Below are 16,514 nucleotides of genomic sequence, written 5' to 3' on the forward strand. Positions count from 1 at the left end.
ATCACCTCTCCCTGATGACCACAACAAGCTGTAGCAAAACTCTACTGCCGATATGATATCTCCTTCAGTCCACCCGTCCTGGTACCAACAGAATTTACTAATTGAACCGGCTTATCTCCCTACTTTAAAAATATCTATTAGGCTGGCATGGTGGATCACACCTATAATCCTAGCACTCTGGCAGGCTGAGGCACGTGGATTGCTTTAGTTCAGGAGTTCAAGACCAGCCTGAGCAAGAGCGAGACCTTTTCTCTACTAAAAATAAAAAATTAGCTGGGCATGGTGGTACCTATAGTCCCAGGTACTCGGGAGGCTGAGGCAGGAGTTTGAGGCTGTGGGCTATGATACCACTGCACTTTAGCCAGGGAAACAAAGTGTGACTCTGTCTCAAAAAAAAAAAATTATTTTCAATTCCTAAGACACTTGATGTGACTACTTTGTTGATTCAGAAACATAAAATCTTTAATTATAACACCGGAAATGTACTTTTGCTTTTATATATCCAGATATATTAAAGGAAAAAATATTTTATAACAAAGAGATTTTTGGTAAAGTCCACTATAAACTATACGTTATCATATCTGTGTGCTAGTAATTTTACTGTCTATTCTGAAACTGCTATCTCCACTATGGACTAATCTTGCTAGCTTGAATGCAAGGGAAAAGATACATATATTTTTTAAAAACCTAATGGGGGGGAAGGGTCTTGCTCTATCACCCAGGCTAGAGTGCAGTGGTACAACCATAGCTCACTCCAGCATCAAATTTCTAGGTTCATGTCCTCCATCCTCAGCCACCCCACCCCACCCCATCCCATTCCAACCCATCAGCTGAGTGAGGCTACAGGTATGTGCCTCCACAGTGGGTTAACTTTTTGCAAAATTTATTCTGTAGAGACAGGATCTTGCTAAATGCCCATGCTGGTCTCAAACTCCCAACCTCAAGTAATCCTTGTATCTTGGCACCCCAAAGCACTGGGATTATGGGAGTGAGCCACAGTGCACAGCCTGAGCATAGAACAACTAACATACCCAGGCGACAGAGTCACCAACACCCAAACACAAGTGGCTGTGGGCAAAGCACCGGAGGCACAAGACCTGAGTAGGAATGAAGGGCGACAGGGAGACCTGAAGCGGGAGAACCCCAGATGTCCAGCAGGCATTCCCTGGAAGCCAGAAGGCCAATCTGAGAGCAGTGGCTGATGCTGGGAAGAGGGTAGGCAGTTCAGGAACAGACAAGCACAGAGGCCTGGGTGAGAAACAGGGGGCTGGGAAAGTCAGGCCCCGACTCCACCCTCCTACTCTCTGCCCCACAGGGAAGACACAGCTGGGGGCAAAATCCCAGCTAAGCAGGAAAAGGAAAACTGACATTAAGGAAAGAGAAGATGCAGGGAAACAGGGACAGAAAATCTCAGCAAGCAGCTACTGTGTTTCCAGACATTACACAAACACAACAGAAGAGGGAGTGCTGCGAAGGCAGCAAAACCACCCTGGAGCTCCTTAATCTAAAGGCTCAGAAAACTGTGTTCACATGCACACTTTCTATAAGGAAGAGGATTGAATACTGAAACAGCATCCCCACAGACAATGAAAGAGAAACACACACTCAAAATAGACGAACACTGTGATGTTCTATTTTTAAATGATCTAAAAGACATGAAAGAATATAAATCAGAATTAGAAAAACTCAGAAAGGAGGTGACAGATTTCAAGAAAGTAGCTCTGTGGTCTGACAACATATGGTTCAATGACGGAACATTACTTTAATAAGACAGCAAAAACCAAAACTAATTTTCACCTGTTTCAGTGATAACAAATGACGGTCTCTAATACCAATATTGTACGTGTAACTTGGGATAAAACAAATGAATCATCATAGACTATCCTAATTGTATCATCCTTATTTCTGAAAACCAAAATTTTGAATATGGATGAAAGTATTTACCGATGTAACATAAAAAGTAAAAATTCTGCAGTCCTGAATGTGAATTGGAAATACCCGTATGAACTCCTGAGGTACCCTATCTACCCGTACGCATCTACAGGTACGTGCATCAGCAGAAGTATGTATTTCTTAGTGTCTATAAACAGTGACCTATTGGGTTATAATATGTCTCCCTAGGACCCAAATCACGTGCTTGAAACGCCATTTCCCAGGGCTGAGACAATTGGATATCCTTACGCAGACAAATAAATTGGATTCTTATCTCATTCTATTTACAAAAAATCAACTCAAAATCGATTAAAGGGGGCCAGATGCAGAGGCTCCTCCCAGCACTCTGGGAGGTTGAGGAGGGAGGATCATTTGAGCTTAGGAGTTCAAGACAGTCTGAGCAAGAGTGAAACCCCATCTCTACTAAAAACAGAAAAACTAGCCAGCTGTGGCAGCACATGCCTGTAGTTTCAACTAGCTGGAAGGTTGAGGCAAGAGCATCACTTGAGCCCAGGAGTTGGAGGTTGCTGTGAGCTGTGATGCTGCTGCAGCCACAGACTTACACACACAATCTGAATCTGTAGAACTACTAAAAGAAGAAAACAGAGGAAAAGCTACAAGACATTGGTTTGGGCAATGATTTTTTGGATTTCTCCCAAAAGCACAGGCAACAAAAGCAAAAATGGACAAATGGTATCACATCAAAATAAAAAGCTTCTGCACAACAAAAGGAACAAGGGAGTAAAGACACAACCCACAGGCTGGGAAATACCTGCACGTCACACCTCTCGTAAGGGTTAGCACCCAAATACAAGGTGTCCCTAAAGTTGCCCACAAAGTCACCATACAAAGGGAAAGCAGAAATTGTAGCTAAACTTACCTTTATTTATAAAATACTCATTACAAAATATTCTCTATGTGTTGGCCACCTCTTCGTCAAATTTCATAAATATAGGTATATTTATCTACAACTTCCCATTTTCCCTCTATGTGGCAACTTTCAGGGGAACTTTTAAGACACTTGTATGTAAGAAACTCAGAAAACTATACAAAGAAAATAAACCAATTAAAAATGAATAGACATTTCTCAAAGGACATTCAAACTGCCAACAGCTATATGAAAAAATGCTCAACATCACTAATCATAAGGGAAATACAAATTAAAACCACAATGAGTTCTCACTGTCTACCTGTCATAACGACTATTACCAAAAAGATGAGAGATACCAAGTGTTGGTGTGGCCATGGAGACACCAGAACGCTCACGCACGGCTGGTGGGAATGTAAGTTAGTACAGCCTTAAACTAAATGGAGGTTCCTCACAAAACTAAAATAGAATGACCCTATGATCTAGCAATTCCCACTTCTGGGATTTACCCAAAATACCCAAATCCAACTTTAGGTATTCACTCAAAAGAACTGAAATTAGTACGTTGTAGAGATATCTGCTCTCCCATCTTCACTGGCACTTTATTCACAATAACCAAGACAGGGCCGGGCGCGGTGGCTCATGACAGTGATCTCAGCACTCTGGGAGGCCGAGGTGGGCAGATTGCTTAAGCTCACATGTTGAGACCAGCCTGAGCAAGAGTGAGACCCCGTCTCTAAAAATAGCCGGGTGTTGTGTCAGGCACAGGTAGTAGCTAGTAGCTAGTGGGGAGGCTGAGACAAGAGGATCACTTGAGCCTAAGAGTTTGAGCTGTGACGCCATAGCAGTCTACCAAGGGGGACAAAGTGAGACTCTGTCTCAAAAAAAAAAAAAATAGCCAAGACAGTATCCATCAACAGATAAATGGAAAAGAAAATGTGGTATATATACACCACAGAATACTATTGAGCCTTAAAAAGGAATAAAAATGGAGAACATTATGCTAAGTTAAATAAGCCAGCCACAGACAGAGACATTGCATGTTCTGACTTACATGTAGAATCTCCAACAAAGAAGCAAAGAAGCAAAGAAGCAAAGGGGAAGAGGCTGGTTACCAGAGGTTGGGGAGAAAGTAGGGAATGGGAGATAAGGGTCAAAGGGTACCAAGCCTCAGTTGGATAGGAGGAACAAATTGTTTTTTTTTTTCCTCCTTCGCAACACCTAATGAATTAATGGATCTTGGCATTGAGCATCAGCTCTACTACTACTGAATACAGTGCAAACCAGTTCACTGAGAGCATACAGTGAGCAGCACCTAACTGCGGGAGGCCTGGATCCTTCCATAAGTATACTGGAAGGCAGAGAAAGGAACGGGCAGACTGTACATTAAGAGAGAGCAAAGACTTGTAAAGCAGGAAAAGGGGTGTGCATGAGAACATTGATGTTTCCAGGGATATGCATTTGGCTGATAAAATATCAAGCAATGAAGTAATTCCTACAAAGCCAGGAGGCTGGTGCTGGGCAAGGTGGCTCACACCTGTAACCCCAGCACTCTGGTAGGCTGAGGCGGGGGGATTGCTTGAGCTCAGGAGTTCGAGACCAGCCTGAGCAAGAGTGAGACCCTGTCGCTACCAAAAATAGAAAAACTGTAGCAAGAGGATCACTTGAGTCCGAGTTTGAAGTTGCTGTGATGCCATGGCACCCTACCCAGGGTGACAGCTTGAGACTGTCTCAAAAAAAAAAAAAAAAAAAAAAAAAAAAAAAAAAGTCAGAAGACTGGTCATTCTTGGCAGGACAGAAGGCACTGAGACAGGGGCTGAGCGCACCAGGGGAGGCCGAGACAGCTGGTCACGTTCTGTTTCTTAAACCGTGAAGTGGTTAAAAAGTATTAAACTTCCTTTAGGTCACCAATTAGATAGAACCTGGTGATTTCAGCAAGAACTATGTCAGGCAAAGGATGGGAGTAAAAGTAGGATACCAGTGGCTTGAGAAAGAAACAGCAAAGGGGTCACAGATCCTTCAGGCTAAGGCCGTGTTCTTCAGTCTTTTTCATCTCACAACACAGCTGAACCTATAGTTAAACCTGTGTGGCACACTTAAATTACGTTCATCAAAAAGAAAACAAGTAAAAAAAAGAATATGTTTTGAACGTCTTTCAAAAATAATTTAGTTAATGATCTCCAAAAATTTTCATGGCACACAAGTTGAAAGTCAATGTCTAAGGAGTCCAAACTGTCACGTGAACAGATGGAGACAGACTCACACCTGTTAAATCAGGTTTTTCTTGGGAAAAGGGATTATGGGGAAGTGAGGAGACACTTTCATTTTATACTTAACATACTTGGGCAATAGATTTTTTCAACAAGCTTGTTATTACTTATGTTAATTTTTTCAAACCTGTAAAAGATTACTTTTTAAAGGGCTTCAAAATAAAAATAGAAACCTCCAGGGGGAAACAGACAAATCCCCACGCAAAAGAGCTCCAAATTCACCAAGGTATTCCACCTTCAGTGAGGGGAGCAGGTGCCCCAGGCCTTAGTGTGGGATGTGCACAGGGACTTACCTCCAAAGAGGACAGCCTGGAAAGAGAAACTCCACAGTGGGAAACCTGACAAACACTCCCTAAGCCATGTGATCAACGTCAACAGTGACAAATCACAGGGACAAGACCTATCTCTGGCATGACATAATGTAACGGCATTTTACCTCTGTGGTTCTTCTCCCCCAAACTCACAACCCAGTCTGAGCATGAGAAAAACATCAGAAAAACTCCATTAGAGGTGCATCCTTTAATATACCTGACCAATAATCCCTAAAACTGTCAAGGTCATCAAAAAGAAGAAAGGTCTGGAAAACCTTCCCAGCCAAGAAGGGTCCAAGGAGACACAACAGCTCTATGAAACCTTGGATGGGATCCTGAGGCAGAAGAAGGGCATTAGATAAAAACAAAGGAAATCTGAATAAGCGGACTTCAGTTAATAATAATGTATTAAGTGGCCGAGGTGGGTAGATTGCTTGAGCTCAGGAGTTCAAGACCAGCCTGACCAAGAGCAAGACCCCCGTCTCTACTAAAAATAGCTGGGTGCTGAGGTGGGTTCCTATAGTCCCAGCTACTTATGAGGCTGAAGCAAGAGGATCGCTTAAGCCTAGAAGCTTGAGGTTGCTGTGAGGTATGACACCACAGCACTCCACCAAGGGTGACAAAGTGAGACTGTCTCAAAAAAAAAAAAAAAGAAAAGCACTAATATTGGTTCATTAATTATAACAATTGTTCCCTACTCATGTAAAATATTAACAATAGCAGAAACAGTAGAAAACATAAGAGAATTCTCCATGCTATCTTTTCAATTTCTTCTATAATCCAAACTGTTCTAAAAAATAGCCTATTTAAAATTTTTAAAAAATAGAAACCCTAAAAGTGGCAATATCACAGTATCTTTACCAAGTTTAAGTTGAGCTTGGTAAGTTTCCTGCATTAAGTAAAACAGAGCACACGGTTTCTCTCTTTTCTTTCTCGTGAAAATATTCTGACCCCACCAAAGACACACGGAAGACCATCACTGATCAGGGATCTAGTGGCCACACTCTGAGAACCAAACAATGCCTTTGGCACAGGACATTGTACTATTTTCAGACATTCCTCAGCACAATAAAATAGGAAGCAAAAAATATGGTTTTGGTGTGAATCTGAAAATATGTATTGCAAGCTGGGGAGAGAATGTTCTTGGATAAAACACACTGGGTACCAGCCATCAGAACTGTAACAGTCCAAGCAAAAATGTGCATATATAAAATATTTTCAAAGAGGTCTCAGTTCTAAACATAACCAGATACAGTAGACAAGAGCCCCTCCCTATCGTCTCCTGTCAAGTGCACCCTGCTCATAACCAGACAGCTCTTCACTCCAGGACCGACCCTGCCCCACCCGGCCATCCAGTTGTCTTCCCTCAGCTCTGAAGCATGCGGCATTAACACCGTTTGACACTTTTTCTTTCTTCCAGGCTGGAGTAAAGTGGCAGGACTTAGCTCACTGCAGCCTCAAACTTCTGAGCTCAGGCGATCCTTCTGCCTCAGCCTCCAGAGCGGATGGAACGACAGGTGGTCACTGCCACACACAGCTTTTTATTACTTCTTTTACAGAATGACTTCAGACATGTATATTGCATTTAAATTCAAAAGTAAATTTCCTTGAGAGTGAGAAAGGACAAATGGGAAAAGAACTAACATTCATTTTATGTGTTAAGAAGCACTGTCTTATTTTACACAAATGTCTTATAAAAAATACCTCACTCAGTCCTATCACCAATATGACAGATGTTATTATACCTATTCTAAAGTTCAGAAAGGGTGAGTGACTCTGAGTCACCTCTAACACCCTGAAGTCCACGTTCAGTCTCGGACGGCCTCCTGTGCTTGCAGTGCTCCAAGTTCTGTGCCGCAGAAGACATTCAGATGCTTTCTTGACGTTTACAAAGTGGAGTGATTGACAAGAGGGGAGCCGAGCCCCATGGCAATACTTTGTTAATGACATTTTATAACCAAAGCCTGCCCCTGTCTGTGGCTCTTAAGGAAGTAAAAGGAAAACACAGAGCTTGGCAAATAGTATCATTATCAAAGTTGTTCACCTCTGTACCACGCTTTGCACCGTTAGCCAGAATACTAGGAACTCTCTAGCATGCTGTACCCAAAGGGAAAAAAAATACAGATTATAAATGATTTATTAAGTTGACTTGTGTGGCTATATTAAAAAATATAACCACAGGATTGCATTTTATATCCTGTTTGCATGCATGGGGGAAAGGTTCTGATAAGCATCTTACTGTACTGCCCATCACTTATTGCGTCCTTATGAATCACATGCGTATCATACGAATCAGCAATATGCCTGCTCCTTAGATAAAGCATAAGTGTTTGCTGAAAACACTTGGTATTGTTCTCAAGGCTTATGTTATTTTCCTTTTAAAATGTGTATAATTTATGTTGCAGAAAACTTTAAAGAAGATTCTTCTTTCACTTCAGATAATCCAGGAAAAAAGCCCCCCAATTTATTGTAATGTAGTGATTTTCAGCCGGAAGTATCTAAAAAAATCACTAAATTATCTTCCATGCTCCTTCACTACCCAATATAAATCTGATCTGTTAGCAGTTTTACACATGATAACTGTAACACTTTAAGAGAATTTTGTTGTGTAATATTTGTGGGCTATAAAAATAAAACAAGGGGAACCAAATGGTTAAGTGTAAATTATTATCAGAGTCCTAGCTTTGGTTTCGGGTAGTCAGTTTGTTGGGGTTTATCACATTAATAAGAATAACTAACTGTAAATAAACGCAGGTCATGCATGGACCAATGATCAGCATGTGTCTGAACCAAGGATTAAGATTAATTCCTCCCTGCCAGGCATGGCAGCTCATGCCTATAATCCTAGCACTCTGAGAGGTCGAGGCAGGTGGACTGCTTGTGCTCATGAGTTTGAGACCAGCCTGAGCAAAAGCAAGATTCTGTCTCTACTAAAAACAGAAAAATTGAGGCAAGAGGATTGCATGAGCCTAAGAGTTGGAATTGCTATGAGCTATGACACTATGGCACTTTACCCGGGGGGGGGGGGGGTGGCGGCTTGACACTGTCTCAAAAAAAAAAAAAAAAAGATTAATTCCCTCCCAAAGGATTAATCCAATGTTGTCCATCAGACTCCAAACATTTTTTAAACAAAGAAAAAAGAATGAAATAATTTAACTATTTAAATTATTAAATTATTTAAACTATTAAATAGGTGGTGTAATAGGAGATAGAAAAGATAAGCAAACCATAAAACAGATCTAGAAAGCTCCCAGAGGGGTTTAAATAGAACAACTTTACATAGGGGAATATGAACAGTAAGATTTCCTCAAAGGTAATAAAGTCTACAAATACAAATATATTCAAAGTGGGAGGCGTGGGGACAGAATTTTAAGCCATTGTTAAGGGAAGTTAGGGATGACTGATGCGTTAATAATATCAGTATGCTCGGAACTTTCGTAGGCAAGACCCCACAAAAGCAATCTGCAAGCCAATGTTCACAGTACCAGTGTTCACAGGAGCCAAAAGGTGGAAATAACCCAAATGTCCATCGACAGGTGAGTAGCTGTGTGTGTAACATGCATGTAATGTACTAATATTCTGCCTTAAAAAGGAAGGAAATGCTGACGGAGGCTACAAAACAGATAAATCCTGAAGACATTATACTAAAGTTAAATAAGCTAGTCCCTAAAAGACAAATATTATGTGATTCTTCTCATCAGGGTAACTAAGTAGGCAAATTCATGGTGACAGAAAATGACTGGTGGATGCCAGAAACCAGAAGACATGGAGAATGGGGAGCTATTTTTCAAGAGGACCGAGTTTCAGTGTAGGGAGATAAAAAAGTTCTAGAGATGGATGGTAGTAATGGTTGTGATACAATGTGTAGGTTCTTTAATGTCCCAGAACTGTATACCTAAAAATGGCTAAAATACTGCACAATGAGAACCAGGTGGGAAAAATCAGTTAAAATAAGCCCACTTTATGTTATGCATATTTTACCACAATTTAAAAAAATATATAAAGGACCGGCACAGTGGCTTGTGCCTGCAATCCCAGCACTCTGAGAGACGGAGGCAGGTGGACTGCCCTGAGACCAGCCTGAGCAAGAGCAAGACCCTGTCTCTAACAAATAGCCTGGCACTATGGCAGGCGCCTGTAGTCCTCCCCACTCTGGGAGGCTGAGGCAAGAGAATCGCTTGTGCCCAAAAGTTGGAGGTTGCTGAGAGCTATGACGCCACAGCACTGTACCCAGGGTGACAAAGTGAAACTATCTCAAAAAAAAAAAAAAAAAAAGAAAAAGAAAAATTGTACATACATAAAAGTTATTTCTGGCATCTTTTGCATTATCCCAAAGTACACCTATAGTTTTTAATTTTTTTTTATAAAAGAAATTAATTGCAACTTTTCTATTTTTTACAAGAGAAAGTATTTTGTACCTACATTAGAGACCACAAATTACTTAAGTATCTCTTTAGATTCTTGGTGAACCTGGTGATCAACGTGTAAAATCATGCAGAACAAAAGAACTCGGCAATGAGATTGACCACTGTGCCTGATTTGCTATCATTTCATAAACAAAAGTTCTACTTGACTGAACGAGAAACATCTCTCTACATCAGAGAAAACAGATGAGCCTGAATAATTATCAGTGCATACGAACCACTCACTCACTGTTCGTAGTAAAATGGCTCAGGGTCACATTAATAAAGAGGGGGAGGAAAAGAGCAACCCCACTTTCCTCTCTCGTTTCAAAGGTTTTCTAATTTACTTAATATCCCATTCTTTCACAATGTGGTCTATTGAAAGACAGCAAAAGAAGGAAGTGGTTGAGATTCTTTCCTTCCCTATTTAAACCTGAGAGAGGAGATAAACGCCTCATCAGACGCACCCTTGATTACACCCCTGGGAAAGTCAGTTGCAAGTTTAGGAGTTCCAATAATTTTTAAGTAATAATTAAGATATTGTGATTGCATTTCTAGAATTTACATACTGGCACAACATCGAAAGCTAAGATTTTAAAAATCACATAAAATAGTCACTACCATATTGAAAGCACAGGTGGTGAGAGTAGATGGGGTCTGTCAGGCGAGGGCAGCATGACACAGCTGGTCTGCTCCTTCATCTCCTGTCTCTCATTCTTAGGGTTTTGTATATTTAGCTCTCAGGCCAAAGATGCCCACCCTGAATATTTTAGGAAGAATGATTTAGGAAACTGACTTTTGAATCGGAAATGTTGTAATAGGTCATTGAGTTATGCTGATTATTATTTAAAATAAGGGTTAATGTGGTCTTTGCTTTAGAAGAATTGATTTAGGAAATGGACTTTTGAATCAGAAATGTTGTAATAGGTCATTGAGTTATGTTGATTATTATTTAAAATAAGGGTTAATGTGGTCTTTGCTTTAGAAGAACTGATGTAGGAAATTAACTTTTGAATCGGAAATGTTGTAATAGATTGTTACTGAGTTGTGCTGATCACTATTTAAAATAAGAGTTAAAGTGATCTTCACTTTGAACCTTTATGGATAAAACTGTGATTTTGGAAATGGAAGGACAGAACAGTCTTAGAGAGGCTACTCTCACTGTTCTGCAGAATCACTGGCCTTCGGACAAACACAGTTTGCTGGACCTATCCCCGATCTGCATATTGGCTGACAGTGACATTAACAATATGAGGAAGAAACAAACCGACAATCACAAACCTTCTTGAGAAGACAGGATGGGTGGCATGTAATCAGGGATGTGTTCTTTTCTTTCTTCTGCATCTTTACTTCCAGGTTGAGGAAACTGAAGTACATTGTTCTTGCTAACAGGAAACGAAGGGATTTGATGTGGGAAAGTGACAGGTTCGATATTGTGAACATAGTCTTCTAGCTCATGCAGACTGACCCCCATAAGTTGGAAAGCTTCACTAACATCATCCAAAATTGGGTCTGTTCGGCCATCTGAAACAAAGTCAGAAGTAAATCGAAATTGAAGAAAATCCCATGAATACTTTTTATAATATTAAGAAAAAAATATGAAGTAAATATGCACCTGAGAATCATATATACTATATTATTTAGAACCTAGTTGTTAAAAATAATTTAATAGCTTATAAACAGAGTGTCCCATTATTTAAATTTTAGAAAGCCGATTCTTTTTCCTTTTTCTTTTAGAGATAGGGTCTCCCTCTGTTGCAATCACAGCTAACTGCAGCCTTGAACTCCTAGGCTCAAGCAAATCCTCCTGCCTCACCTTCCTGAGAAGCTGAGACTGAGGCACATGCCAGCATGCCTGACTAATGTTTTTATTTATTTATTTTTTCTTTCTTTCTTTTTTTTTTTGCAGTTTTTGGCCAGGGCTGGGCCTGAATACACCACCTCCGGCATATGGGTCCGGCGCCCTACTCCTTTGAGCCACAGGCACTGCCAGCTAAAGTTTTTATTTTTTGTACAGAGTCTCACTATATTGTTCAGGGCTGGCCTAGAAGTCTGGGCCTCAAGTGATCTTTCCACCTTAGCCTCCCAAAGTGATGGATGAATCACTGCATCTGTCCCAGAAAGCTGACACTTTCGTTTTTTATTTCTTTTACTGAGACAGAATGTTACTTTGTAGCCCTCAGTAGAGTGCGATGGCATCATAGCTCATAGCAACCTCCAACTCTTGGGCTTAAGCTATTCTCTTGCTTGACCCCTACTTGAGTCCCAAGTAGCTGGGACTACAAGCACCCGCCACAAAGACCAGCTTTGTTTTTGGTAGAGACGGGGTCTTACTCTGGCTCAGGCTGGTCCCGAACCTCTGAGCTCAGGACAATTCACCCGCCTCAGCCTCCCAGAGTGCTGGGATTACAGGCATGAGCCACCATGTCCGGCCCAGAAAGTTGACTCTTAAAGTCAATTTTAAATATGATCTGAAAGGCTGGGTGTGGTGGCTCATGCCTGTAATCCCAGCACTCTGGGAGGCCAAGGTGGGCAGATTGCCTGAGTTCACAGGTTTGAGACCAGCCTAAGCTAGCGAGACCCCCGTCTCTAAATGGAAAGGCCCCCCCCCCTTGCTAAAGATTTTATTTTTTTTTTTTTTACTTAAATCTTTCATGATCACTTCAAACTAAGTATCTGAAATTAAATCACACTGCAAAATGAAAAAGAAGAATCCAAATTTTGTAAGAATAAGATGCATGTGTGCTAACATACACAGAAAATTAAGGAAGGGCACATGGGCAATCTCTAACAGTAAAGGGCTGAGAAGCTGCTGTGGCGGAGCATGGTGTGGTTGTAGCAGGAGACCTCTAACTCAAAATACTTAATGCAGTCTTTGAATTTTCTACAAATATGGGTTTACTAAACAAAACAAATATTCATTCTTCCTCTTACTGAACACAGACATGCATTTGACTCTTTTATTCCTTAAAACCATTATGACTCTCCTGGACTAAAAAATATAATCATTTTAGATGGGCACAATAGTAGGCACCTATAGTCCCAGCTGTAGGGGGAAGCCAAGGTCTGAGGATCTCTTGAGCCAAGGAGTTCGAGGCTGTAGTGTGCTATGATGATACACACTGTGAATGACCGTGGCACTTCAGCCCTGGCAACATAGCAAACTACAACTCTAAAACTGGAATACACTACCCCTTTCGATAACCATACATAGTAGCTCAACCCAAATCTTATCTTTCCTGTAAAGTAAGGAATTCACAGTCTACAACCATCTCTCCTTTATTTTACTCCTGCATTTACTGCCTGGACCAAGCCATGAATAAGTTAGAGTCCAAAAAGTATCATTCTGAAAGGTTTCCCATCTGCTTTCAGCGCATGCACACATATTTCACATATAATACAATATGTACAGAAACATCTGTATTAATGTAATAAAACCTGAAAAGTAACTTCTAATACTTGCTTGAACTTTAGAACTTTTTTAAAGACAAAAATACCATCAGTGTGCTTTTTAAAATTATATATATATATATATATATATATATTTTTTTTTTTTTTTTTGAGACCAAGTCTCCCTATGTCACCCTCAGTAGAGTGCTGTGGTGTCACAGGTCACAGCAACCTCAAACTCTTGGGCTTAAGTGATTCTCTTGCCTCAGGCTCCCAGGTAGCTGAGACTACAGGTGCCCTCCACAACACCCGGCCATTATTTTGTTGTAGTTGTCATTGTTGTTTAGAAGGCCTGGGCTGGGTTTGAACTCGCCAGCCCTGGTGTATGCGGCTGGCACCCTAGCCACTGAGCTATGGGCACCAAGACCATCAGTTTGCTTTCGTTGACATTCTAATACCTCTGAACACATTTTATGGGCAAAGATTGTATCTTATTATAATTCCCCATCTCCCACATCTCCACTTAGTTCATAAGTGGTGCTCAATAAATTTTGCCAAAAATACAGAAAGGGGCCAGGTATGGTAGCTCACATCTGTTATCCCAGCACTTTGGGAGGCTGAGGTGGGAGGACTGCTTGAGGCCAGGAGTTGGAGACCAGCCTGAGCAGAATTGAGATCTTTCTTTTTACAAAAAGTAGAGAAGTTAGCCAGGTATGGTGGTGTGATCCTGTAGTCTTAGCTACTTGGGAGGCTGAGGCAGGAAGACAGCTTGAGCCCAGGAGTTTGAGGTTGCAGTGAGCTATGATAACTCCACTGTAGCCCTGGAGACAAAGATCCTGTCTCAAGAAAATAGAGAAAGAAAAAGGGTTTAAAGGAGTAGAATACAAGACTACATAGTCACAACCAGAGGTTACAGAATTCCATTTTAAAATAAGGGTAGTATAGAACAAAATCTAAGAATATCTGTCTAAAATTTTTAGGCAAACCAAAATTAGCACTAAAAGAAAGTCACCAAACCACAATGCAAAATTATGAACCTGACAATTGCATTCTCACCGAAACCAAGAAAAGTGACTATAGAAATTGGGTAATCAGGAATAAGGTTTACATTAAAGCATAATAATGATGACTTTGGAATACTTAGTTACATGGAATGTCAGCACATATTTTGGACTAGTATGAAGCATGAAAGGTAACTATGTATTCAGGGAATATTTTAAGTACCTAAAGGTACAGAACATCTGTCCCTATTAAGAGAACTTGGTAGCAAAAATATAATCTTGACTTAGCATAATGGTAACAGTATACTCAAGGGTCATGAAGGGGTCCAGGGATGAAAAAGCAAAAGCCAGGGGAGAATTCTGCTAGTGATGGACTTTAAAGATGTAACAATGAATGCACATTAGTTTGCAGTTCCAAATTCAAAAGTAACAGTGAAAGCAAGCATTCAAAAAATAATATATTTTTGGAGCTCAAAATATGAAGCCAATAAATAGCTATTATGGTTGTGGATTATCAGTTCATTCATTTATTCAACAAATATTTCCTGGGTGCCTATTATATTAAATATAATCAATTTGTCTCCTGGGGAGGGGAAAGAGACATACACAATTACATAACAAGGTGATGAATAACCTAGCAGAAATATGCACAGAATTATGAGAGCAGATAACATGAGTTCCCTAGAACAAGTAATACGTGCATCTTAAAATATAAGTAGTGATACTGTACACCAGGGGCAAAGGGCTCTCAAGGAAGCAGAATGCATACAGGAATGGATAGCTTAAAACAGCGGTTCTCAACCTTTCTAATGCCACCGAACCTTTAATCATGTTGTGGTGACCCCCAACCATAAAATTATTTTCATTGCTGTGTCATAACTGTAATTCTGGACTGTTATGAATCGTAATGTAAATATCTGATTGGCAGGATGTATGTATGCAACCCCTGTGAAAGGGTCGTTCAACCCCCAAAGGGGTCGCAACCCACAGGTTGAGAACCACTGGCTTAAAACATTTGAGAAAGGCTGGTTGTGGTGGCTCATGCCTGTAATCGTAGTACTCTGGGAGGCTAAGGCAGGTGGATTGCTTGAGCTCAGGAGTTGAAGACCAGCCTGAGCAAGAGGGAGACCCTACCTCTAAAAAAAAAAAAAACAAAAAAAAAAAAACAGCTGGGCATTGTGGCGGGCACCTATGGTCCCACCTACTTGGGAGGCTGAGGCAAGAGGATTGCTTGAGCCCAAGGATTTGAGGTTGCTGTGAGCTATGAAGCCATAGCACTCTACCCAGGGTGACCACGAGAGACTCTGTCTCAAACAAAACAAAACATACATGTGGGAAAGGCAGGTAGCTCAGCATGGTTGCAGGTTAGTATGGGAAGGGGCAGAAGATAAGAAAAATGGTAGCTCACAAAGGGAACTGTGTGCTGCTAAGAGTTCAGATTTTTGGCTTGTAACCAAGAGAGTACAGTTGAAATACGTTTATTTTTGACAAGACTGACAGGGTCAGATTTGTATTGGGAACAGATTATTTTCACAGTACCATTGAAGTGGGAATGGAATTTAGGGCTTAAGAAGAACACAGTGCCTGTGGGTCTCAATTTTTCAGTCTAGTAAAAACTTTAACAAAACAAAACAACCTATGAAACACTTCATCCAGTTCTCCAGCTTTACCACTTTAAAAAGTCATGACCTGAAATTTAAATAAGCAGTAGTCACCCATCTCCAACACACGCATGCTTGCTTCACATCAACAATATATGACTTCTATTAAAATATCCCATTCCTTCTATCCACTTATTAAATACCACTAGCTATAGGTATTGCCAGATGCTCACTTAAAACCCATTAAGTACGGTGCCCAGACTACCTGAAGAACCTTGTCAACGGCCTGCGACCTTTCTATCGCACTCGGATAACCACGTGACGTACAAACGTAAAGAGGGAGTCAATGGGCCAAGGAGACCTAAGTGAAAGCTAATCTAGTCAGCGAAATTGACAGAGTCAGCCTGGGGAAACAGCAACTGGAGGTGTTACTTATGAAACGAACAGACACGGAAAGAAGAGGCAGTGTCTCTAACGGAGGAGAGCTGTCAACGAGTCTGTGTAGTTAGGAGCTAAAGAATGGCCAGTCTTGTATGAAACGGCCGGTAGACGGAGCGCCTGTGACAACTAGTTGTAGTAGTTTGCAGGCAAAAGAGGAAAAGGACCAGGGTAAAAGAGGGGTAAGGCATTCTGCGGTGGTTCTCCTGGCCGCAGACATGAGACAATGGGAAAGACCGAGGCACGTTTCAGAGCAGAGGAGAGGTGAGGAGGTGTGGAGCCCGCTGCGGGGACTGGTTC

The 16,514-nt window shown here is 41.0% G+C and overlaps 1 protein-coding gene across 1 annotated transcript in view; it reads right to left on the reverse strand.

Annotated features, from left to right (window-relative positions):
* Positions 1 to 16,514, reverse strand: part of TAF3 (TATA-box binding protein associated factor 3) — a 162,985-nt gene that overhangs the window by 145,872 nt on the left and 599 nt on the right. The window contains exon 2 of the mRNA XM_053572138.1: positions 11,066 to 11,308. Coding sequence (XP_053428113.1) covers positions 11,066 to 11,308 — 243 coding nt within the window. The remainder of the gene's footprint in view (positions 1 to 11,065; positions 11,309 to 16,514) is intronic.

The sequence above is a fragment of the Nycticebus coucang genome, chromosome 20 (assembly GCF_027406575.1).
Source record: "Nycticebus coucang isolate mNycCou1 chromosome 20, mNycCou1.pri, whole genome shotgun sequence".
In the NCBI taxonomy this organism is placed as follows: domain Eukaryota; kingdom Metazoa; phylum Chordata; class Mammalia; order Primates; family Lorisidae; genus Nycticebus; species Nycticebus coucang.